The sequence below is a fragment of the Dreissena polymorpha genome, chromosome 13, assembly GCF_020536995.1.
Source record: "Dreissena polymorpha isolate Duluth1 chromosome 13, UMN_Dpol_1.0, whole genome shotgun sequence".
In the NCBI taxonomy this organism is placed as follows: Eukaryota; Metazoa; Mollusca; class Bivalvia; order Myida; family Dreissenidae; genus Dreissena; species Dreissena polymorpha.
Window position 1 is genome coordinate 57,479,426 of NC_068367.1, and position 20,275 is coordinate 57,499,700.

General features: G+C 35.2%; 1 protein-coding gene across 1 annotated transcript; it reads right to left on the reverse strand.

Moving 5' to 3' along the window:
• Window positions 1–767: 767 nt before the first annotated feature.
• Window positions 768–19,904, reverse strand: LOC127855503 (CCR4-NOT transcription complex subunit 9-like). Its single transcript, XM_052391156.1, has 9 exons — window positions 19,765–19,904; window positions 19,368–19,534; window positions 17,612–17,732; window positions 13,509–13,596; window positions 11,979–12,085; window positions 9,858–9,953; window positions 7,762–7,860; window positions 5,917–6,008; window positions 768–3,146 (listed from the first exon to the last, which is right to left on the reverse strand). The coding sequence occupies exons 1-9, from the start codon at window positions 19,789–19,791 to the stop codon at window positions 2,972–2,974; spliced, it is 972 nt and encodes a 323-aa protein (XP_052247116.1). The 5' UTR covers window positions 19,792–19,904; the 3' UTR covers window positions 768–2,971.
• Window positions 19,905–20,275: the final 371 nt, after the last annotated feature.

The window sequence follows — 20,275 nt, forward strand, 5'->3', positions numbered from 1 at the left end:
TTATAAAAAATACCAAGTGATTAATTCATTTGCTTATACGGTGTCACTTCTGTTATATTTTTTTATCGTAACCAGAGACATAGATAACAAGTTATCTACATCTCTGTCGTAACCTTGAAGAAAACGTCCTTTTTGCCGTCAAATCTTTGTCCATAAAATGGGCCATTGCCAATGAGTCCCACATGAGCTTCACAAAAAACAGCATTTACGACTGAAACGCAATGATTCAAACGATAAAAAGAACAAAATCACTTACCTTTCTCAGGGACCTATACACAACTTGTTTGTATAGGTCCCTGCCTTTTTGCACTCGCGCTTTGTAACGTTTTGTTCTTCATAACTTTCCTCATTATGATTTTCTTTCGCTGCTTTTGTACTTAATATTTATATAATAGGAAAGACTATGAGTACCACTGAAGATGAAAATAAAAACCTTTACAGTTTCTATTAAAATGGCTGTGCCTTTCCTTTTTATCATTAGCAAATTGTCTAAATATTACATAATACTTGATTTTGTTCTACTGCGATAACATAATATATTTTACGACAAAAATGCTTAATGGTGGATTTTAAATACAACAAATAACTTTTATAAAAGTTATTTTATTTAAACATTTGCTTGCAATTGACAATCAAAGTGCCTGTTTCCAATTAAAGGGACCTTTTTAGGTTTTGAATAAATTGACAAAATTAAAAACAAAGTTTCAGATTTGCAAATTTTCGTTGAAGATATGTTTGTTTTAAAATAGAAAAACGTAAAACTGAACATTAATCATGCTCTTAAATATCCGATCTATGCATTTTTTAATGATTTTAAAACCTGAAAATTATTAAGCGTTACAAATGCAAAAAGATTGTATAATTTGGAAAGTTGTGTTGTCATAGCTTTATTTTGCGAGGATTGTTAATATTTCGAATAGAATTTATTTCATGTTATGTCAGCACGGATGGCTGAGTGGGTTAAGCGTTTAACTTTGACTCCAAGGGTCAGTGATTCGAGCCCATGTGTGGATAACTTTTTTCTTTGTTTGATTTTTTGACAGGAATTCTTTAGTACTGATGTTTACATTTATCAATTTAATGCATTTATAACAAACTTCCAAACATGCCAAAATCTATGAGAACGCCATTTTGAATAACTCAAACTAGTCATCAGAAAGGCAATATGCCAACACAACATGTATTTGACATCTTCATTACAGCAATAAGTGAAAACTCTTATTAAGTAATTTATAATAAAATCATCGTATAGCATTTAGTCAATAAACAGCAAGCTTAAAGATAAAAAAGCCAATAATTTTTCAAATCATTTAACAAATACATGAACTGTATAAATATTATATCCATTTAATTGGTTTACATAAAACTTGATAAACATGATATGGAACAAGAAACAATTAAATCAGAAAAATTGACAAAAATACAACTTAAAAAAAGTCTATGTTACTTTTTTATAATAACCCTGAGCATTTGAGACTTAAACCTTTTGCTATGTTTAAGACGATCGGTTCAAGGTCACACTATTAAATCATTTACTTTCAATGTTTTAATGGAATAAGAGTTTGAAATTTAAAATGCAGTTTTATTCATAGATTTTTATTCAAAGATGCTAAATATTAATTATTACTTGCAGCTTAAATCGAGGTTTAATATCGATAAAACTTTAAGGGTTTACAGTTGGCAATTTCTCTTCTCAATTTTGGCTGTATAGCCAGACAATTTTATGATGGTACATTTCATCATAAGGTACTTGAAAATGACAGAATTAGCTCATCATACGAGTCATTTTTAATATCTTGATAAAGGCAGAATGACCGGCAAGCAAGTTAGTTTACATTGACCATAGATGTAAGGAATTAAGTGAGTTCATAGTTATACACGGTATCAATTAAAGGTCCCTAAAAAACCCCAAACTTTTAGTGTATTGAAAATGGCAGATTAATCCCAACATGCAATAGCTTATAATTGTGTCTTGTTCTGAGAAAACTGGGCATAATGCATGTGCGTAAAGTGTTGTCCCAGATTAGCCTGTGCACAGGCTAATCAGGGACGACACTTTCTGCCTAAACTTGATTTTCGGCAAGGAGGGACTTCCTTGAAACTAAAAATACCATAAAAGCGGAAAGTGTCGTCCCTGATTAGCCTGTGCGGACTGCACAGGCTAATCTGGGACGACACTTTACGCACATGCATTAAGCCCAATTTTCTCAGAACAAGACACAAATGTTTCAGTGTCCAATGTACAACACTATCCCCAAATCCTTCAAAAATGGTCTGCTCAGAACTATAACATAATTTTCAGTAATACTAGCCAGCTGTAAATCTGTTGCTTAACCCATTTATGCCTAGTGGACTCTCCCATCCTAATAAATTGGATCAATTTATTTCCAAAATTAGGGATGTTTAGTCTATTTATTTCTACAGTTAGAATATTTCTTACAGAAATTCATTTAAGCAAACAGCGCAGACCCTGATGAGACGCCACATCATGCGGCTTCTCATCTGGGTCTATGCTGTTTGCCAAGGCTTTTTTTCTAGACGCTAGGCATAAATGGCTTAACCATTTCCCACTCAGAAGCAAAGTGAAAGTGGCTATTATGTAAACAGCATAAAACCAGAACAGCCTTCGAGTTACTCGCAGTGTGTTCAGGTTATTTGCGGTTTGCTGCTAAAAAATTAACCAACAGGAGCTATGCTGTTTGCTGCCCATCGGTATCTTAGGGCTGTAAATGAAATCTTTAAAACTTGAATTCAGTAAGAAAGGTCTTTAATTGTTTTAATTGTTTTTTTAAGGGACTACAATGCGTTAAAATAAGTTGCATGACTGAGTAGTAAAGGGTTTGCAATGCATTCACTGCTCTATGGTTTAGTTAGGCATTCATTGCTGAGTTGCTAAGCAACACATTCATAGCTGAGTTGCTAAGCTGAGTTGCTAAGCAACACATTCACTGCTGAGTTCGTAGCAAAACATTCACTGCTGATGCAGAGGCATGCCTGGATTTCTGGGATCAGGCACACCGGGTGTCTCCAAATTCTGCTGCAGCTGAGCGAACCAACGCTTGGTTGAGTTCTCGTCAGTCAGGTGGTTCACGAACGAGATGTCCTTGAGCTGGTCTGGAAGGCACTGCCGGAGAGCCTCTCTTGCCCTAGAACAGAGCGGGACTATGACGTAGAGAGATAAATATCAGAGGGCCGTTTCATAAACGATCGTACGACAATTTTAACTTACAAGAGAATTTTGTAATCTTAATAAGAAGACGAACTAGCTCGCCATGCTCGTCAAGTATATACTGCCCTAAAGATGCCAATATAATTAATTAAGTACTGCAAATTTATAATCATATGATATGGACTTTAGCAATTATGCATCTTCGAAAATGTATTATATCTTAAATGTGTGCTACAATTTTTATTGCAACGGTCCCCAGGAAGATAAAACTGAAATTAACCAGGGTTTGCGTAACAGTTCTTTTTGGTGTGTTTAAATCTACATAAATCAAACGTCTAAGGCTTATTGAAAGGCTCTTGAGTCTGTTTCTTGGGTAGAACCAGTACTTGTTGTCTTTTGAGGAAGATTTAAAGAATGATCCCACAGTGGGTATCAAAGCCATGACACCATGGGCCATGACCCCCTGAACCCCCTGTCGCTAGGAGAACACCATATCCACAACTAGAGTTTTGTCACAGACGTGTCGAATACCCCCACATGCCACATTGACACAGAATATTTTGCATGTTGTCTTCACAAAAAACAGCGGACACCATGCTCAATGTTTAAAACGCACTAAGTGACCCGCTGACCTAGTTTTTGACCCGGCATGGCCCATGTTCGAACTTTACCTACCCATCATCTAGATACAACTTCTGACCAAGTGTGGTGAAGATCGGATGAAAACTTCTTGAATTATAGAGCGGGCACCATGCTGAATGTGTAAAACATACTAAGCGACCCCGTGACCTAGTTTTTAATCTGGCATGGCCCATGTTCGAACAATGGAAGGATATAAAGATTAATAAACATTAATTAATAGGAAAAAAGAGTCAGATTTAATAGCTCTAATAAGAAAAAGGGGATTTGTATGTGCAATTATATAGAAAACAAAAAATTGTATTTGGTAATTGTAATTTAGTTTTAAATTATATTTTGTATTGTAATTGGTATGTATTCGTAAATGTGGCACAATGTTGAACACTTGCAGACAGGGAATATAACCGTTATGCTCCAACATAAGACCCTGTCTGTATGGAACCTCACGAGAATTGGGCTATGAAGAAGAGACGACCCCCCAGAGTGGCGTTAAGACAATATTTAAAATGGTTATTAGTAATAACCCTTGTAAAATAAGGGTAATGACTTACGTGTCGCCAAACGGTCACCTTTATAGGGCTACATAAAAATTATAAGTAAAACAATGAAATTTACAGTTAAAAATGAGGAAGAACAGATAAATTTATACATAAAAGTAGATTATTTACATTATGTACAGTACTATATGCATTTATTTATATAAAATACAAGTTGCCACCCTGGAGGGTTAAAAGAAGGAGAGGTTTGGAAGTGTAGGCTGGTGTGGGTGGGGAATAAACCAGCAGGGGGATTACCACTAGGTTGGACTAAGGAAGGTAATTGTGGAGGTGGAGTCTACGACGGTTGTTCCCCATGGACCAGAGGGAGTGCACGGTAGATGAAGAAAAGTATGAAAACAATTGAAGGAAATTACATCAGTGTGATATAAAATTGCTAAAAAGACCAATTAATACCTCAATGCAGGCAAAAACCAACAAAATGCTCTTATCCAACCAATATTATTTAAATATAGGGGACAACAAGAGAGAAATTAGTACAAAAGTACCTTATCTGCTATATAGAATAGCAATTTAATACAAAAATAAGGAAATTTGCTATATAGAATAGCAATTTGACACAAAAATAGGGAAATTTGCTATATAAAATAGCAATTTTAACAAGAATTAAGGGAATACAAGGTACAAAATTTGCTATGAACGAAGTTTAGGGGGTATATAGCAGTGAGCTTGTCTGTCTGTCGGTCGGTCCGTATTAAGTGTCAGCTCTTTAATTCAAGTTGTTTTTGTCCGATCTTCACCAAACTTGGACAGATATTAGAGAGCGGACACCATGATCAATGTTTAAATCGCACTAAGTGACCCAGTGACCTAGTTTTTGACCCGGCATGACCCATATTCGAACTTGACCTAGACATCATTTAGATGCAACATCTGACCAAGTTTGGTGAAGATCGGACAAAAACAACTTGAATTAAAGAGCTGACACTTAATACGGACTGACCGACAGACAGACAGACAGACAGACAAGCTCACTGCTATATACCCCCTAAACTTCGTTTGTGGGGGTATAACGATCTGTATTTTTGTTTTTAATTTGATGTGAAGCAGTGAAATACAGGAACATACTGGGGACTTAAAACTGGTATGTCTGAACTTTCTAAAGTTTTGTGTAACAGTAAATAAAATGGTGCATTTATCACTTATATTTAATATATATCTAGGGGATATTGTATTTTATCTGACCCTATAGCCTTGAAGGATGACCTTGACCTTTCACTTCTCAAAATGTGCAGCTCCATGAGATACACATGCTTTCCAAATATGAAGTTGCTATCTTCAATATTGCAAAAGTGTACATTAAATGAGCAATTTTGACCCATATATTTGACCTTTAACCTTAAAGGATGACCTTGACCTTTCACCACTCAAAATGTGCAGCTTCATGAGATACACAGGCATGCCAAATATGAAGTTGCTATCTTAAATATTGCAAAAGTTATGGGAAATGTTAAAGTTTGCACAAACAAACAAAGCAACAAACCAACAGACAGGGCAAAAACAATATGTTCCCCACTATAGTGGTGGGGGGACATAAAAATCCTATGATACCTTGGATTGTCTGATAGACGCAGGTAACATCTGACAACATGCTTCAAGAGTCGAGCGGAAGGCTCTCTTGTTAAATGTAGCACCATTTTACCCTGGAAAATTAAAGCATGATTGCTGGCAAAGACATACATTTTGTAACAGATTTAAAAATAATTATGTAAAATTACATGATCAGTAAAACACAATCAGACATGGTTGTCACAAATTATGATCAGCATACAATTCTACAATCTTTGTTCATCTCATGAGAAACCATAAGCTCTTAGTCATAAACAATTTAAGAATCAGACCAATTTTTTTTTCTAAATACCGTGTATTTTATCAGAAAAGAATAGAACAGAATAGTTTATTTTTGACTTTCGCAAGTGAAGCTCATTGTCATAAACATACATATAAATAACAGCATGCGTTGAAGTACACACAAAACACACATCATTTTAAAGATCAGTTAATCTAAATGAACACGAGATAAACATATTTTGTGAACAGATTTCGTGAGAATGTCACATGGATGGGGTTAATACATAGTGATCACACAATGTTATATGTATAGTTTTACAATTGTCGCAATAATTACATAATTCTGACATTATATTTTTTTGTAAAAAAAGGATTATTATTATACACTACATATATATGACATTTCCTCTTATTTTAAAGCATGTTAAACTAAACATGGCTAGCTTTATCAGGTAGAGAAGTCAAAGGATATCTAGAATCAGATTTTGGTTAAATGCAGGTATTTTTAACCAGGTTTTCTGAAGGAAAAAACTGTTATTAGATTGGCGAATGTCGGCAGGCGGGCGGGCTTGTGCCCTGGTGGAACAAGCTTGTCCGGGCCATAACTTTGTCGTTCATTGTGAGATTTTAAAATCATTTGGCACATTTATTCACCATCATTAGATGGTGTGTCGCGCAAAAAAATTACGTCAATATCTCCAAGGTCAAGGTCACACTTTGAGTTCAAGGGTCAAAAATGGCAATAAATGAGCTTGTCCCGGCCATAACTATGTCATTCATTGTGAGATTTTAAAATCATTTGGCACATTTGTTCACCATCATTGGACGGTTTGTCACACAAAAGAACTACATCAATATCTCCAAGGTCAAGGTTGCCACGACTAAAAATAGATTTATTTTGAAACAAAGGGGGTTAATTTTAAACAATCAGTTCAGTTTTACTTGTCTCCCTTTATCAGACTTTTTTAAAAATTGGTTTTGTGACAATTTTGTCCCTTGTTTTATATAGCATCATGATGATACTATAGGTAGAACTTATGCTTATCACAAGGAAAACTTCAAAATGTACAAAAGCTTCGCAGTCAGAGACAAATGCCCACACAAACAGGGCCTTGACACCCATTACTCAATTATTTGATGACATATCAAACAGAAACCAATTTAACACTTAATGTCACAGTGACCTTGACCTTTACACTAGTGACCCCAACTCATAAAGGGGTCATCTACTGTTCAAGGCCAAAGCATGTGTGAAGTATCAAGCCAATCAAGCAATTTGTTGACGAGTTATTGATCGGAAACAAACTGGTATACCGACAGACAGACCGACAGAGGGGGCATAAAAAGTGTTGATATGGGTGTGTTACTTAATGGAGGTATAAGTATTATGGATGGAAGAATGAAAGCACAAACAAACACTATTGTATCATTGCTTTATGCCTTTATGCATCTGTAGCTGCTGGGGGCATAGAAACAATTTTGAAACATTATGTAAGCTGTTCTTCAATTGTTTGACTATGAAAAGGTAGAACAATTGTAAATTTGTGAATCTTATAACAATTAGCTTTACATATATTTGTAAATAGCTTTTTTCTTGTTACCCACCAGTATCATGGCCACGTGTGAGAATCTCTCATAAGTCTGGCATATGTAGGACAGCCCAGTTTCATCCAGAAGAATCTTTTGAAGGATGAATGTGGCTACCTGGACAAGCAAACAAGTAATAAACAGTGAACAATAGGGAAATGTGGCGACCTGGCCCCGTACCATAATTACATGTATAACGCGCAACCATGTATAATGTGCAACCACGTATAATACGCAACCATGTATAATGTGCAACCACGTATAATACACAACCATGTATAATACGCAACCATGTATAATGTGCAACCACGTATAATACGCAACCACGTATAATACGCAACCCTGTTTAATGTGCAACCACGTATAATACGCAACCATGTATAATGTGCAACCACGTATAATACGCAACCATGTATAATGTGCAACCACATATAATACACAACCATGTATAACGTGCTCCCAAATATAACGTGCAACCATGTATAACGCACGCCCTGTTTTCAAGAATTATTCTAAGACTTAAGAAAAAAAACAAGCGAATTCGTTGAATTGATATCCTCGCCAATATGCTCCTGGACACAAAAGTGTTATATTTGACATTTTTTCAAGATACAAAGGGCCATAACTCCGTTATTAACAGATGGAGTACAATGCCATTTGGCATGCATCATCCTCTTATCCATATATATATACTCATACCAAGTTTCAATGAAATCCGCCAAAGCACTTCCAAGATATGGCTCCGGACACAAAAGTGCCGGACGGACGGAAAGACGGACGGATGGACGGACAACGCCAAAACAATAACCCTCCGCCTATGGTGTGGGATAATTATAAGGAAATAAGGCAACTTCTCCAAGGGAATCAGTAATCTTTGATAAACAATAGGGAAATGAGACTACTTTGCCAAGGGAACCAGTATCCTATGATAAACAATAAGGAAATGAGGCTACTTCGCCAAGGGAACAAGTAACCTATGATAAACAATCCGAGAATGAGGCTTCTTCGCTTAGGGAACCAGTAACCTATGATAAACAATAGGAAAATGAGGCTACTTTGCTTAGGAAACCAGTAACCTATGATAAACAATAGGGAAATGAGGCTACTTTGCTAAGGGAACAAGTAACCTATGATAAACAATAGGGAAATGAGGCTTCTTTGCCAAGGGAACAAGTAACCTATGATAAACAATAGGGAAATGAGGCTTCTTCCCCAAGGGAACAAGTAACCTATTATAAACAATAGGGAAATGACGCTCTTCCCCAAGGGAACAAGTAACCTATGATAAACAATAGGGACATGTGGATTCCTGGTTGACAAACAAGTATCGGTAACAAAAAGGAAGAGAATATTTTTTATAAATTTCCTTTATTTCACTTTAGAGATTTATAAGGTGCATAACAAAGTTGCTTGTTTCACTACTAACCCTAACCTTTTGTGCTGACCCTAAACTTTTTGTCCAGGTATAGCTTTTTATCATTTTCCTTAAATTATCTGAAATAACTATTAAGTTTGTGATTATTGTTACTATATTCAATCATAATTGCTTAATTAAATTTAAATTATGTAAAACTACCTAAAGAAATAATGTTTGACAGAGATTTGGAAGATAATTCAGTGTCATTGCATAATTTTATTATATTGGAAATCGTTTAAAAAAGTTTACGTCCCCCAAAAACGGTTTACCTGACCTTACTTGCCTTGTTGCAACGTTAGTGAAAACAAATGATGTTTTTCCTACTTCTTGTTTTAAAGAACATCAGAGTTTTATAACACTGAAGTCACAAGAAAATAAATGTGTAAATTGTTTCGTGGGATGCTAACCTAAATATGTTGGAATGATTCACATTAAAAACTATTTCCTTAAAATATGTTAAAAATAGGGTTGACATACATAAATGATTGTCTTTGAATTCTTAGTAAAAATATATTAACTTTAAATATATGTATATTGCCCCTACTTCATCGTACAATCTTGATTTAAATACATGTCTATTTATGGTGAAGACTTTTTTGTTCTGTATTTACACAAATATTCCTAAATATCAAGAGTGTATGTGGTTGTATTAGAACTCCAAACCACCCATGCCATGCCTAGGTATACCTGTACATACAGTTTTTGAGAGTTCGCTCCCATACTCCATGATTCGAAGACAAAGGGGGATAATCTCAGTTGTGAGCAGGAAGTCTATCACTTCTTGTTCATCAGACTACAAACAAACATCCAAAATATTGGTGTAAATAACATATATTTTTTTACTGTAGAACTAGTAATGGCTGGAAATAAATAAGTATATGGTATTAATAAATGCTATAAAGATTTTGCTAACTACATGTATTATTGTCAAGTCAGAAAAAATACTTACTTTCACTTAAACTCAATTAAATTGAAATGTAAATGTGCAGCGGTAAATTTAGCTTACACAGCTCATAACAACTGCCTCGTCTGTTGTTACTTTTTCTGAGTTTTGTGCATGAAAAGATTAAAACTTCACTAATATCCAAAGTTTCATCAAGATGGTCATGCAATGCCAACTGTAGTTATTCAGATGACACCATTGTATTAACCATTGATTTTTACTCACGAAAAGGTGGTTAATTGTTCAACAAATTGTAACTCCCTTTGTCCTAGGCTATGTGGCACTTTGTCCTAGGCTATGTACCACTTTGTCCTATGCTATGTGCCACTTTGTCCTATGCTATGTGCCACTTTGTCCTAGGCTAGGTGCCACTTTGTCCTATGCTATGTGCCACTTTGTCCTAGGCTATGTGCCACTTTGTCCTATGCTATGTGCCACTTTGTCCTAGGCTATGTGCCACTTTGCCTCACTGCCATAGGCAAACAAACATCGCTAATACCCTATCTTGGAAGAAGCTGTAGAAGCTCTCAATGAAACTATTACAAATGTATGTCAGTGATTCTTTTTGTCCAAAATTACAGCATCTTACAGGCTGCTTCCCAATGGCAAAAAGTAACATTTTCCCCCATAAATCTGACCAAAATCTCCCCCCTCCCCCCCAAAAAAAGAAACAGAACTTTTCCAATAAATATACAGGGATTTACTTCTGTTACACTTTATAACGTAAATTTTAAAATTCAGTAAAACATTCAAAAATAAACAATATGAATACTGTAATTTATAATCATATTAATAATGTTTCATTTTTCCCAAATTGCATGGTTTATCCCGCCATTTTTCCCAAATCCAAAAGACACAGGCTTTGAGATATGAAGCCACAAAAAAATCCCAGTATGTCCTTAACCCTTTGAGTGCTGGAACCGGATTTTGAAGGCCTTTGCAAACAGTTTGGATCCAGATGAGATGCCACAGAACGTGGCGTCTCATGAGGATCCAAACCGTTTGCTATTCTGATAGTATTCTTTAAAAAAAATTGAAGAAAATGCTAATTTTAGAAATTCAGCAGACAACATTTTAGCAGAAGAAAAATTTCCCAGCATGCAAAGGGTTAATAATGTTTCATTTTTCCCAAATTGCATGGTTTATCCCGCTATTTTTCCCAAATCCAAAGAGATATGAAGCCACAAAAAACTCCCAGTATGTCCTTACTTTGACTAGCGCTCCTTACTTTGACTAGCGCTCCTTACTTTGACTAGCGCCCCTATCACCCCAAGGCTGGTGCCCAGTATGTCCTTACTTTGACTAGCGCTCCTTACTTTGACTAGCGCTCCTTACTTTGACTAACGCTCCTATCACCCCAAGGCTGGTGCCCAGTATGTCCTTACTTTGACTAGCGCTCCTTACTTTGACTAACGCTCCTATCACCCCAAGGCTGGTGCCCAGTATGTCCTTACTTTGACTAGCGCTCCTTACTTTGACTAACGCTCCTATCACCCCAAGGCTGGTGCCCAGTATGTCCTTACTTTGAGTAGCGCTCCTTACTTTGACTAGCGCTCCTTACTTTGACTAACGCTCCTATCACCCCAAGGCTGGTGCCAAGTATGTCCTTACTTTGACTAGCGCTCCTTACTTTGACTAACGCTCCTATCACCCCAAGGCTGGTGCCCAGTATGTCCTTACTTTGACTAGCGCTCCTTACTTTGACTAACGCTCCTATCACCCCAAGGCTGGTGCCCAGTATGTCTTTACTTTGAGTAGCGCTCCTTACTTTGACTAGCGCTTCTATCACCCCAAGGCTGGTTCCCAGTATGTCCTTACTTTGACTAGCGCTCCTTACTTTGACTAGCGCTCCTTACTTTGACTAGCGCTCCTTACTTTGACTAACGCTCCTATCACCCCAAGGCTGGTGAGGCGGAGGTACTCAAAGGGCCTCGTCTTTGTGTAGGTGTGCAAGAATGGATACAGGAACAGGGGCAGGTTGGCTGAAATAGCATGCAACGATTACTAGTTTTAGCTTTGCTGAAGTAGCATTCATTTCTCACCTCTTCGCATAGCCTTTGTGCCACTGGAACAGCATTTTAATTGTTTCATTTCATTTCTTTCAAAACAAAATGTTGTTAAAGCACTTATTTATAGAAAATAAAAAGAATACAAAGAATCAAGTTAAGCTCGTATGATAATAAATTATGCTTATTTTAGAGGAAACTAGTTTGTTTGAAAGAAATGCTTGCAATTAGGTCAACCAGCATAAAACCAGAAAAGCCTGCGAGTAAAAAAAACTCACAGACTGTTCAGGTTTTATGCTGTTTGCTGCTCAGTATCTAAGGGTTGGTATTGAAGCCTTTAAAACTTGAATCTAGTAAGAATAGTCTTTAATTAAATTTAACTTTCTAAGGGACTACAATGAGTCAAAATATGTATTTAAGTGTTGAAGGGTTAAAGCGCTTGGTGGGAATGGCATTGTAAGAAGAATAAACACTATGTATGTATTAACCTGCTACTGCCTGTACAAATACTGTACTATTACAAGTGATCAAACTATTATGTTGTCCATTGAATCGTGTTTTCTGGATACTGGTTGTTGAGGTATCCATCAGAAACTATTTATCATCATGATAAGTTAAGGACAGAGGTTTCAATATTCTTAAAATGGTCTGTGCTGGTACTGCATCTCTACTGAATATCCTTCATGTTATCTTTCCTATATGATTGTGGTAATTAGAATGACAGAGCATTTTTCGAAGCCAAACAAAGTTAAAATGAAATATTAATTTGTGTTGAAATGTACAACTTTGCTTCTATTGAAATCTTTGAAAGTCAAATTTGTTACAATTTTGCTATTCGTTTGTCTTGTTTTTTGCTTAACCTTACAACCAACAACATATGTTGGCAATTTTCTTTAACAAAAACATTAATTTTCTTCGAAATGCACAACTTTGCTTCTATTAAAATCTTTGAAAGTCCAATCTGTAACAATTTTGCCATTACTTTGTCTAGTTTTTTGCTTAACCTTACAACCAACAACATATGTTGGCCATTCTCTTTAACATAAAAAATTAACATGTTTTGGAAACAAACTTGGTTTCCATGGCACCCTTCACTAAGTCTACCGAAGTGTTCAGATTCCCATGAATAAACTTTGGGTATTTCCCTACAAGAATATGCAAGCAAACTTCCTAGACAAAAAATGCATATGAATTACTCCAGTGATTAAACTATCTGAGCTATATTACTATCTTACCAACACAAGAACAATGTTTAATCCAACCGCAAAATGATTGTATAGAAGGAAATCTGGGTGTCTTATGTACTAAGATCTATCTGACACCCTTATTGACTGACTACTTTCTGCAAGTAAATATGTGATGAAGTTATCTTAAATGCTAATAGTCTCCCTACGTATACCTGCTAGGAAGGCTGATCTGGTCTCTTGATGTGATGCCACACACTGTAGTAGAGCCAGGGCATTGCACACTCGGTTAGACTGGTGGGCCTAGAAAGACATCAAACACTTCACACATTATTAACTGTAATGTGAGACTGTATGCAGAGGAATTATTAATGATATACAGTCTGATGAACATAAAACTAGTGCTTGTCACCATAGTTACAAATATCCCCTGACACCAAATGTAGTCAGAAAGGGTACTCATTTGACCGGTCAATATGCCAACCCTGCATGAGAAACACGATGGCGATGTCTATGCAAAAACAGGTACTTTTCGCAGATTTATACCTTTTATTACTTTTGTTAATTGTTAAAAAGCTGCTCACTTTCTTTCCATTTCAGCAAGAAAGTGATAAGCGTTTATTTCATATTAATACACGCTGTTTATCACGTATTTCCTCTCTGTGAATTTTTTTAGCCTAAGCTGTAATTTTGTGACCCGCTGGGAAATTTTGCAGCGAAATAGTAAAGTCGAGATATAGAATGATTATTAAAACGATGTAAATGCTTATCATATTCTTGCCCATATAGACGTCGTAATTTTGTTTGTCACGTGATTACCCCTCTGGTAGTAATATGCGGAAAGTTGTAAAAATGTAATTTTTCTACCCTAAAGCATGGCCTGTTTTTATCCCAAGATCATTATTTCAACAAAGTTTGCAAAGAACCACAATAAAATGTTACTTACCAAATATCAAATTATTTAATCATATTGTTTAAGAGGAAGAGTGTATAGCAACAGAAATTCTAAGTTGAAAAAAAAATGCATAACTGGTGTACTTGTATAAATAGAAAGCTAAACATTGCTTTAATATACACAATTTTTATATTACAAGGAAAGATCCAAGCAAGTTTGAATGGTGTACAAGAACGTCTTCAGACAAATTTTCATGAGCAGACGGACAGACGTCAATGGTGATTCTAGTACACCCACCTTTACTTTTTTGTAGTGAGAGGCACAACTTTTATGTGCTAGCTCATCCTAACACACAGGAAGCTGACAATCAGATGACTCCAGATCCCAGGATAATAGTCTTTGGTGAGATTTTAACTCTTTTAGTGCGGGAACCGAATTTTGAAGGCCTTTGCAAACAGTTTGGATCCAGATGAGACACCACAGAACGTGGCGTCTCATCAGGATCCAAACTGTTTGCTATTCGGATTGTATTCTTTGAAAAAAATCCAAGAAAATGCTAATTTTAGAAATTGAGCAGACGACATTTTAGCAGAAGACATATTTCCCAGCATGCAAAGGGTTAAAAAGTTGTGAAAATAAATATCAAAGGGCCATATAACACAAGCAAATACCTAAAAATTATATTGCTATCACATGACACGTAGACCAGTTTCTAAATACTACCGCTGTTGCTATTTTTAGATATCACGTGAAGCGTCGAATTTCAGAACGCGGCTGAACGTGTATAGATCTTTGGCGGAGCATATCGATGATTATAAACCAGTTGATTTTTATAAATTTCATTCGGGATTTTCATGATCACTGACACTGTTTACAATTACGGCAAACATATGCATACATGGATGTGTTGTTTAGTCAATAAATTGATGAGGGGTTATGAAATAAATAATTTCACACCCAAGTCATATTTCAAAGCCATAGTATAAAGAACCACTAGTGAATACGTGTATATACATTTTATTTAATATTGAATTGATTCAAATTCAAGATACCCATTGTCATCAGAGCAAATGTGATCTGAAGAATAAACATTGATAATTGCGCAAAACAAAGATATACAAAAGTTGTATAATACAAAAGGTTATTATATAACTTAAATTTTCAAAGGTATGTTTGTTGGTCTGTACTATTTTTCACAAACGATAGAATGTGTAAAATGTGTGTTGACTCAATCATAAGAAAAAGCAACAGAAAATGCAAAGCACACAAACTATTTAAATGTTGTGTCATTTTTCATTTAAATTGAATTAAAGGGATCTTTTCACGTTCTGGTAAATTGGCAAAATTAAAAAAAGTTGTTTCAGATTTGCAAATTTTCGTTTTAGTTAGGATATTTGTGAGGAAACAGTAATACTGAACATTTACCATGGTCTAATATAGCCATTATATGCATCTTTTGACGATTTAAAAACCTGAAAATTATAAAGCGTTGCAACGCGAAACGATTGAATAATTTGGAGAGTTCTGTTGTTGTCGTTTAATTTTGTGAAACTACAAAGATTACTTATATAAAGTATAAAATACGTCTACCATACATACTTTGCAGGATGGCCAAGCGGTCTAATAGGTTTTTACTCCAGGACTCCGGGGGTCACTGGTTCGAGCCCTGCTGCGGGCTACTTTTTTCCCTTTCTTTAATTTTATTCTTGATTTTTTACTGGAGCTTTTTAGATCCAATGTTTACATTTATCAATATAAAGCATTTAATGACAAACTTCAAAACATGCCAAAATCTGTGAAAAGGCCCCTTTAATGTTCTTTTTCAGTTTAAGATATTGAAGAAGTAATTTATACAGGTGAAAAAAAAACGAACGTGGAGCAAACTGAACTGTCTATGCACGCACCTTGATTTCTCTTTAAACGTGATTGTGAGTGATAAATATATGTCACATCGTGACATAAATCTCTCTTGTGTGTGTGTCTTTATTTTTCTGAAAAATTCTGTGATCCCGTTGTGGTCAATGAAAATTCTTATTTTAATTGTGTTCTTTCATACACTAACAAACACTCTTTATAAAAATATGTAAAGACGGAGTTTTATTTTAGCGGTACCCGCTAAATAGGTTTCGTGTTTAGCATAAAAGCTTATAAATATTTCAAATGTATCTATAAGTATTAAGCACTTAATTATGTATCCGAAAATTCTTTCACAAGGAAATTCGTTTCTACGCTAATTTTGACATGGCGGACATTGTTTCATACTTTTTTTTTAACTACCCGGACATTATTTCCCACGCTATTTAGACATCCCGGACAATCGTTCCAACATTATTTTGACAGACCTGATATATATACCCCTACATAGTTTTAACCCCCAGAATTCTGCAACATTTTGGCAAGTTACAGATCTCAGTGTAAGTCGATATATACGATTATTTTCTAACGTTATCATTCCTATGATCACGATAAAAATTTACAACAATATAAAGTATAACACAAAATATGAGAACATTATTTTTTAACTATTTCAATAACGACATATTAAAATACCTGATAAAATGCCCAGAGTGCCATATTATTTTGATAAAATGTGATAATAATGACCGGGATAGCAATTATTCTGGAACGAATCTTCGGGCTGTCCAAATAACGAAGGAACAAATGCCCAGGCTGTCAAAATTATGTAGGAACCATTATGAGCATTGTCAAAATAATGAATGCACGAATGTTCAGGTTGTCAAAAAACATAGGGACGAATGTCCGCCTGTGTGAAAAATAGGCTAGGACGAATGTCCAGCATTCACTGTATTATTATGATTAAACTGGCTAATATCTATACAGTATTTAGTTTGAGCATTTGGCGTTACATTAGTCTTAGAAATGACTATGTAATGCTTCTACCACGATAAGACATTGGGGTACCATACATGGTGTTCAATGACCAGGCATCTACCACCGGTGGTTTATGACACCATGCTGTTATTTAGTATTTGTCGGCACAGTATCTGATCATAATGAGATAATTGATTTTCCCGGAACACAGGGGCTATTTAACCACAGATGTATCAATAAACAAGATAGATATTTTTTTAATCAGCGCGATAAAAAAAGCTCTAACAAAGCGTGTCAAATGTGTGGAAAAAATGGAGAAAAACAAGTACTTTAATGAAGACAAAATATTTAATGTATTGACACAAAGTCAATACATTACATCATTGCGCGGGAGTATTGGAAATTTATACACGTTCAGCCTCGTTCTGGAGTTCTGCTAGTCATGTGACTTTGCGCTCTTATCAATTTTGGCCTATTGTGAAAAGGGTCTATTGAATAGCTACTTCTAATTTTCATTTATGTAATCTTAAAAATAACACCTAACAACTTATGCAAATACACTTAAAAAAGTGATGTAGTATTTTAACAAACCGTTAGATGAGGAGGATTAATGGCCGGATACATATTGACAATTTCTTGCAACAGTGCTGCAATTGTTCCGAAACTGTGCCACAGCATGGGGGCCAGTTCAGGCACGACTTCACGCTTCTTGCTGCAATTGTAAAATTAACATCCTTCAAGGCTCATGGTTTGTAAAAATAAAAAAAGCTTACATCCCCCAGTTTTAGTGAAAACAATTTTGTAATAAAATCAAAATTGCAATGCATTCCCAAATAACTTAGTAGATTTTACAAATCAATAGCTAATTATTTGTCTTACTCTTACTGTTTATGTTATTTAACTCAATATCATTAAAATCATCAGTTTATTTGGTTTGAGATTATTTTGAGTGAATGCTCTTCTTGCATTCACAAGAGTAGACATGTAAATACTTAAGTGACACAACAATTACTACTTAACTATCCCTGTCCCATGCAGTGCTATAGCTGCTTTTCCAATTCACCAGAGAGGGTCATAGTCATTTATGTGAAGAAAAAAACAACACTTTTATTTAATGCTAATAAGTTAAATATAAAAGATTATTTATGGCTATACACTGTCAATGAATATGAGTGGCAAGCATAAGATGATGTTTAAGCACAAATGCAAAAGACTGCAGTTGAGAAGACAACAAATTTCCTTTTAACCCCTTAGAAAAAAAATATATTACTTAGAAATCAACAAATATCCCTCTCATTAGATGCTTTATTCAGTTAATTTCTAATATATAATATTTCACTACAGTATGGTCAACAAGCATATAGCTGTATGTGTGGTTATAATTTGCTGTTTTTTTACTTAGATACCCTAAATCAGCTCCCATAATGCTTTCTTAAATTTAATGTTAATTGAATGAGTTCGTTACACAAATAGTAGATTTTACACATTTCTTAACAGAAAAGGTTTGTCTTTTATATATTACTATATATTTACTATTACTTTTATAACTATTTTACCTCAGTTTGTGTGGGTAAAGCAATTTCTATGATGGTAAACAAGATTATAAGATCATAAACATGGGGCAAGTATCACAAAGGTACTTAATGAATATTCTGACTTGACTTTGTGTCAGACTGAACCAGGAGTTTGTTCAAGAATATGTGAGTTTGCTTAAAGGTGAGGTTTGAGAATATTTATTGGTAGAAAGTCATTCTCTGTACTAAGCTGAGTCGAAATTCAAACCTCATCTTTTCACTCAGTGTTTTTTTTCAGTTTTGGGGGAAATGGGTCGGTCCCCTGAGCGGGAGAAAATTCACGCGTAAAAGGGGAAAAAGGGGAAATATCAATACTTTGCAAGAAACAGTACAAAATCAAGTTTTAACACTACAATTCACCGTACATAGAGAGAGAGAACATTATTCCAACTGTTGTTTTCAGCAACATGTTATGTTCATGTTCAAAGACAGATGACGTAAAGCAAAAGTCGTGATAGTGAACTACGTACGGTTTGCGGTAAAGGAGTAAAGGCTAAAAGAAAGTAAACACGCGCATGCGCCAGTTCAAGAAAATTATAGTAAATAAATTTGTAACGAAAGACGTATTTATATGAGGTATTGAATAAAATTAAACTACACTTACGAGAGGGAAATTTTAAAATATTTGGGTGAAAAATATAAACTCTAGAGATGGGGGAATGGGGCCGAATAATGCCAAATATTTCATCAAAAAAAAACACTGTCACTTGAGCTAAAAATTTAAAATGTTCCTGATACTGGGTCATTGATAAATGTGTGTGTTTATGTTTAACCTTAGTTCCTGCAGTGCATTCTCCCTGGTTTCAGGACTAGTGAGCTCACTTATCCACTGATAGACCTTCTCTCGCTCAGCCTGCGACATCGACGCTCCTGCCATTATGCTGGGTCCCCCTGCCGAACTTGAGGTGGGTGGGGCTTGCCCGGGATTCATCATTCTTTGCTAAAGAAGTTTGAGGTCAGGTTTTTAGCAAGGATGGATTTTTTTATGGAAAAAAAAGGTCTAATATGTGTATAACACAGTAGGCAGTACTTATTCTGCCATTTAAAAAGCCGGAAATCCACAACTTTACTGAACTTTTTTTGGTCGCGAAAATATATGATACAATAAATGTCGCCCAAAAGACAGCAGCTTTTAATTACTTATGTATTATAATAATTATATATGTATACCTGATTTGAATTCATTTCACTTATCATATCTGCGGAGAAATGCTGTCAGCATTTCTTATCAAACTAATACATTTATAAGCAACAAATTGAACGGAGTTAATGTTTCTTATATCTCAGTAGGTTTGTCCTATGAAGGCTACAGTCAACTAATGTTTTTCCAAACGCCAATCTTGTGCAAGGTTACACTGTGTTTTTTTTTTATGGTTTCTATGCTATTTCTATAGTATATATGTAAGCTGTAAAAAGATATGCGTCGCGCGGGGCAATCCACACATACAGTATAAGCGATGTATATACGATTTGAAAATCAAGTGGGTGTTGTGATTGCGCTTAAAGGGATCTTTTCACGCTTTGGTAAATTGACAAAATTGAAAAAAGTTGTTTCAGATTCGCAAATTTTCGTTTTAGTTATGATATTTGTGAGGAAACAGTAATACTGAACATTTACCATGGTCTAATATAGCCATTATATGCATCTTTTGACGATTTTAAAACCTAAAAATTATAAAGC

What these genes read in the sequence shown, in the direction of transcription:
- LOC127855503 (XM_052391156.1), bottom strand. Translation starts at nt 19,791, where the DNA reads ATGATAAGTGAAATGAATTCAAATCAG. An exon ending in GTGAAATGAATTCAAATCAG is followed by an intron (nt 19,535 to 19,764) that starts GTATACATATAT and finishes AAACTTCTTTAG; the next exon opens with CAAAGAATGATGAATCCCGG. An exon ending in TTAATCCTCCTCATCTAACG is followed by an intron (nt 13,597 to 17,611) that starts GTTTGTTAAAAT and finishes ATGTCTTTCTAG; the next exon opens with GCCCACCAGTCTAACCGAGT.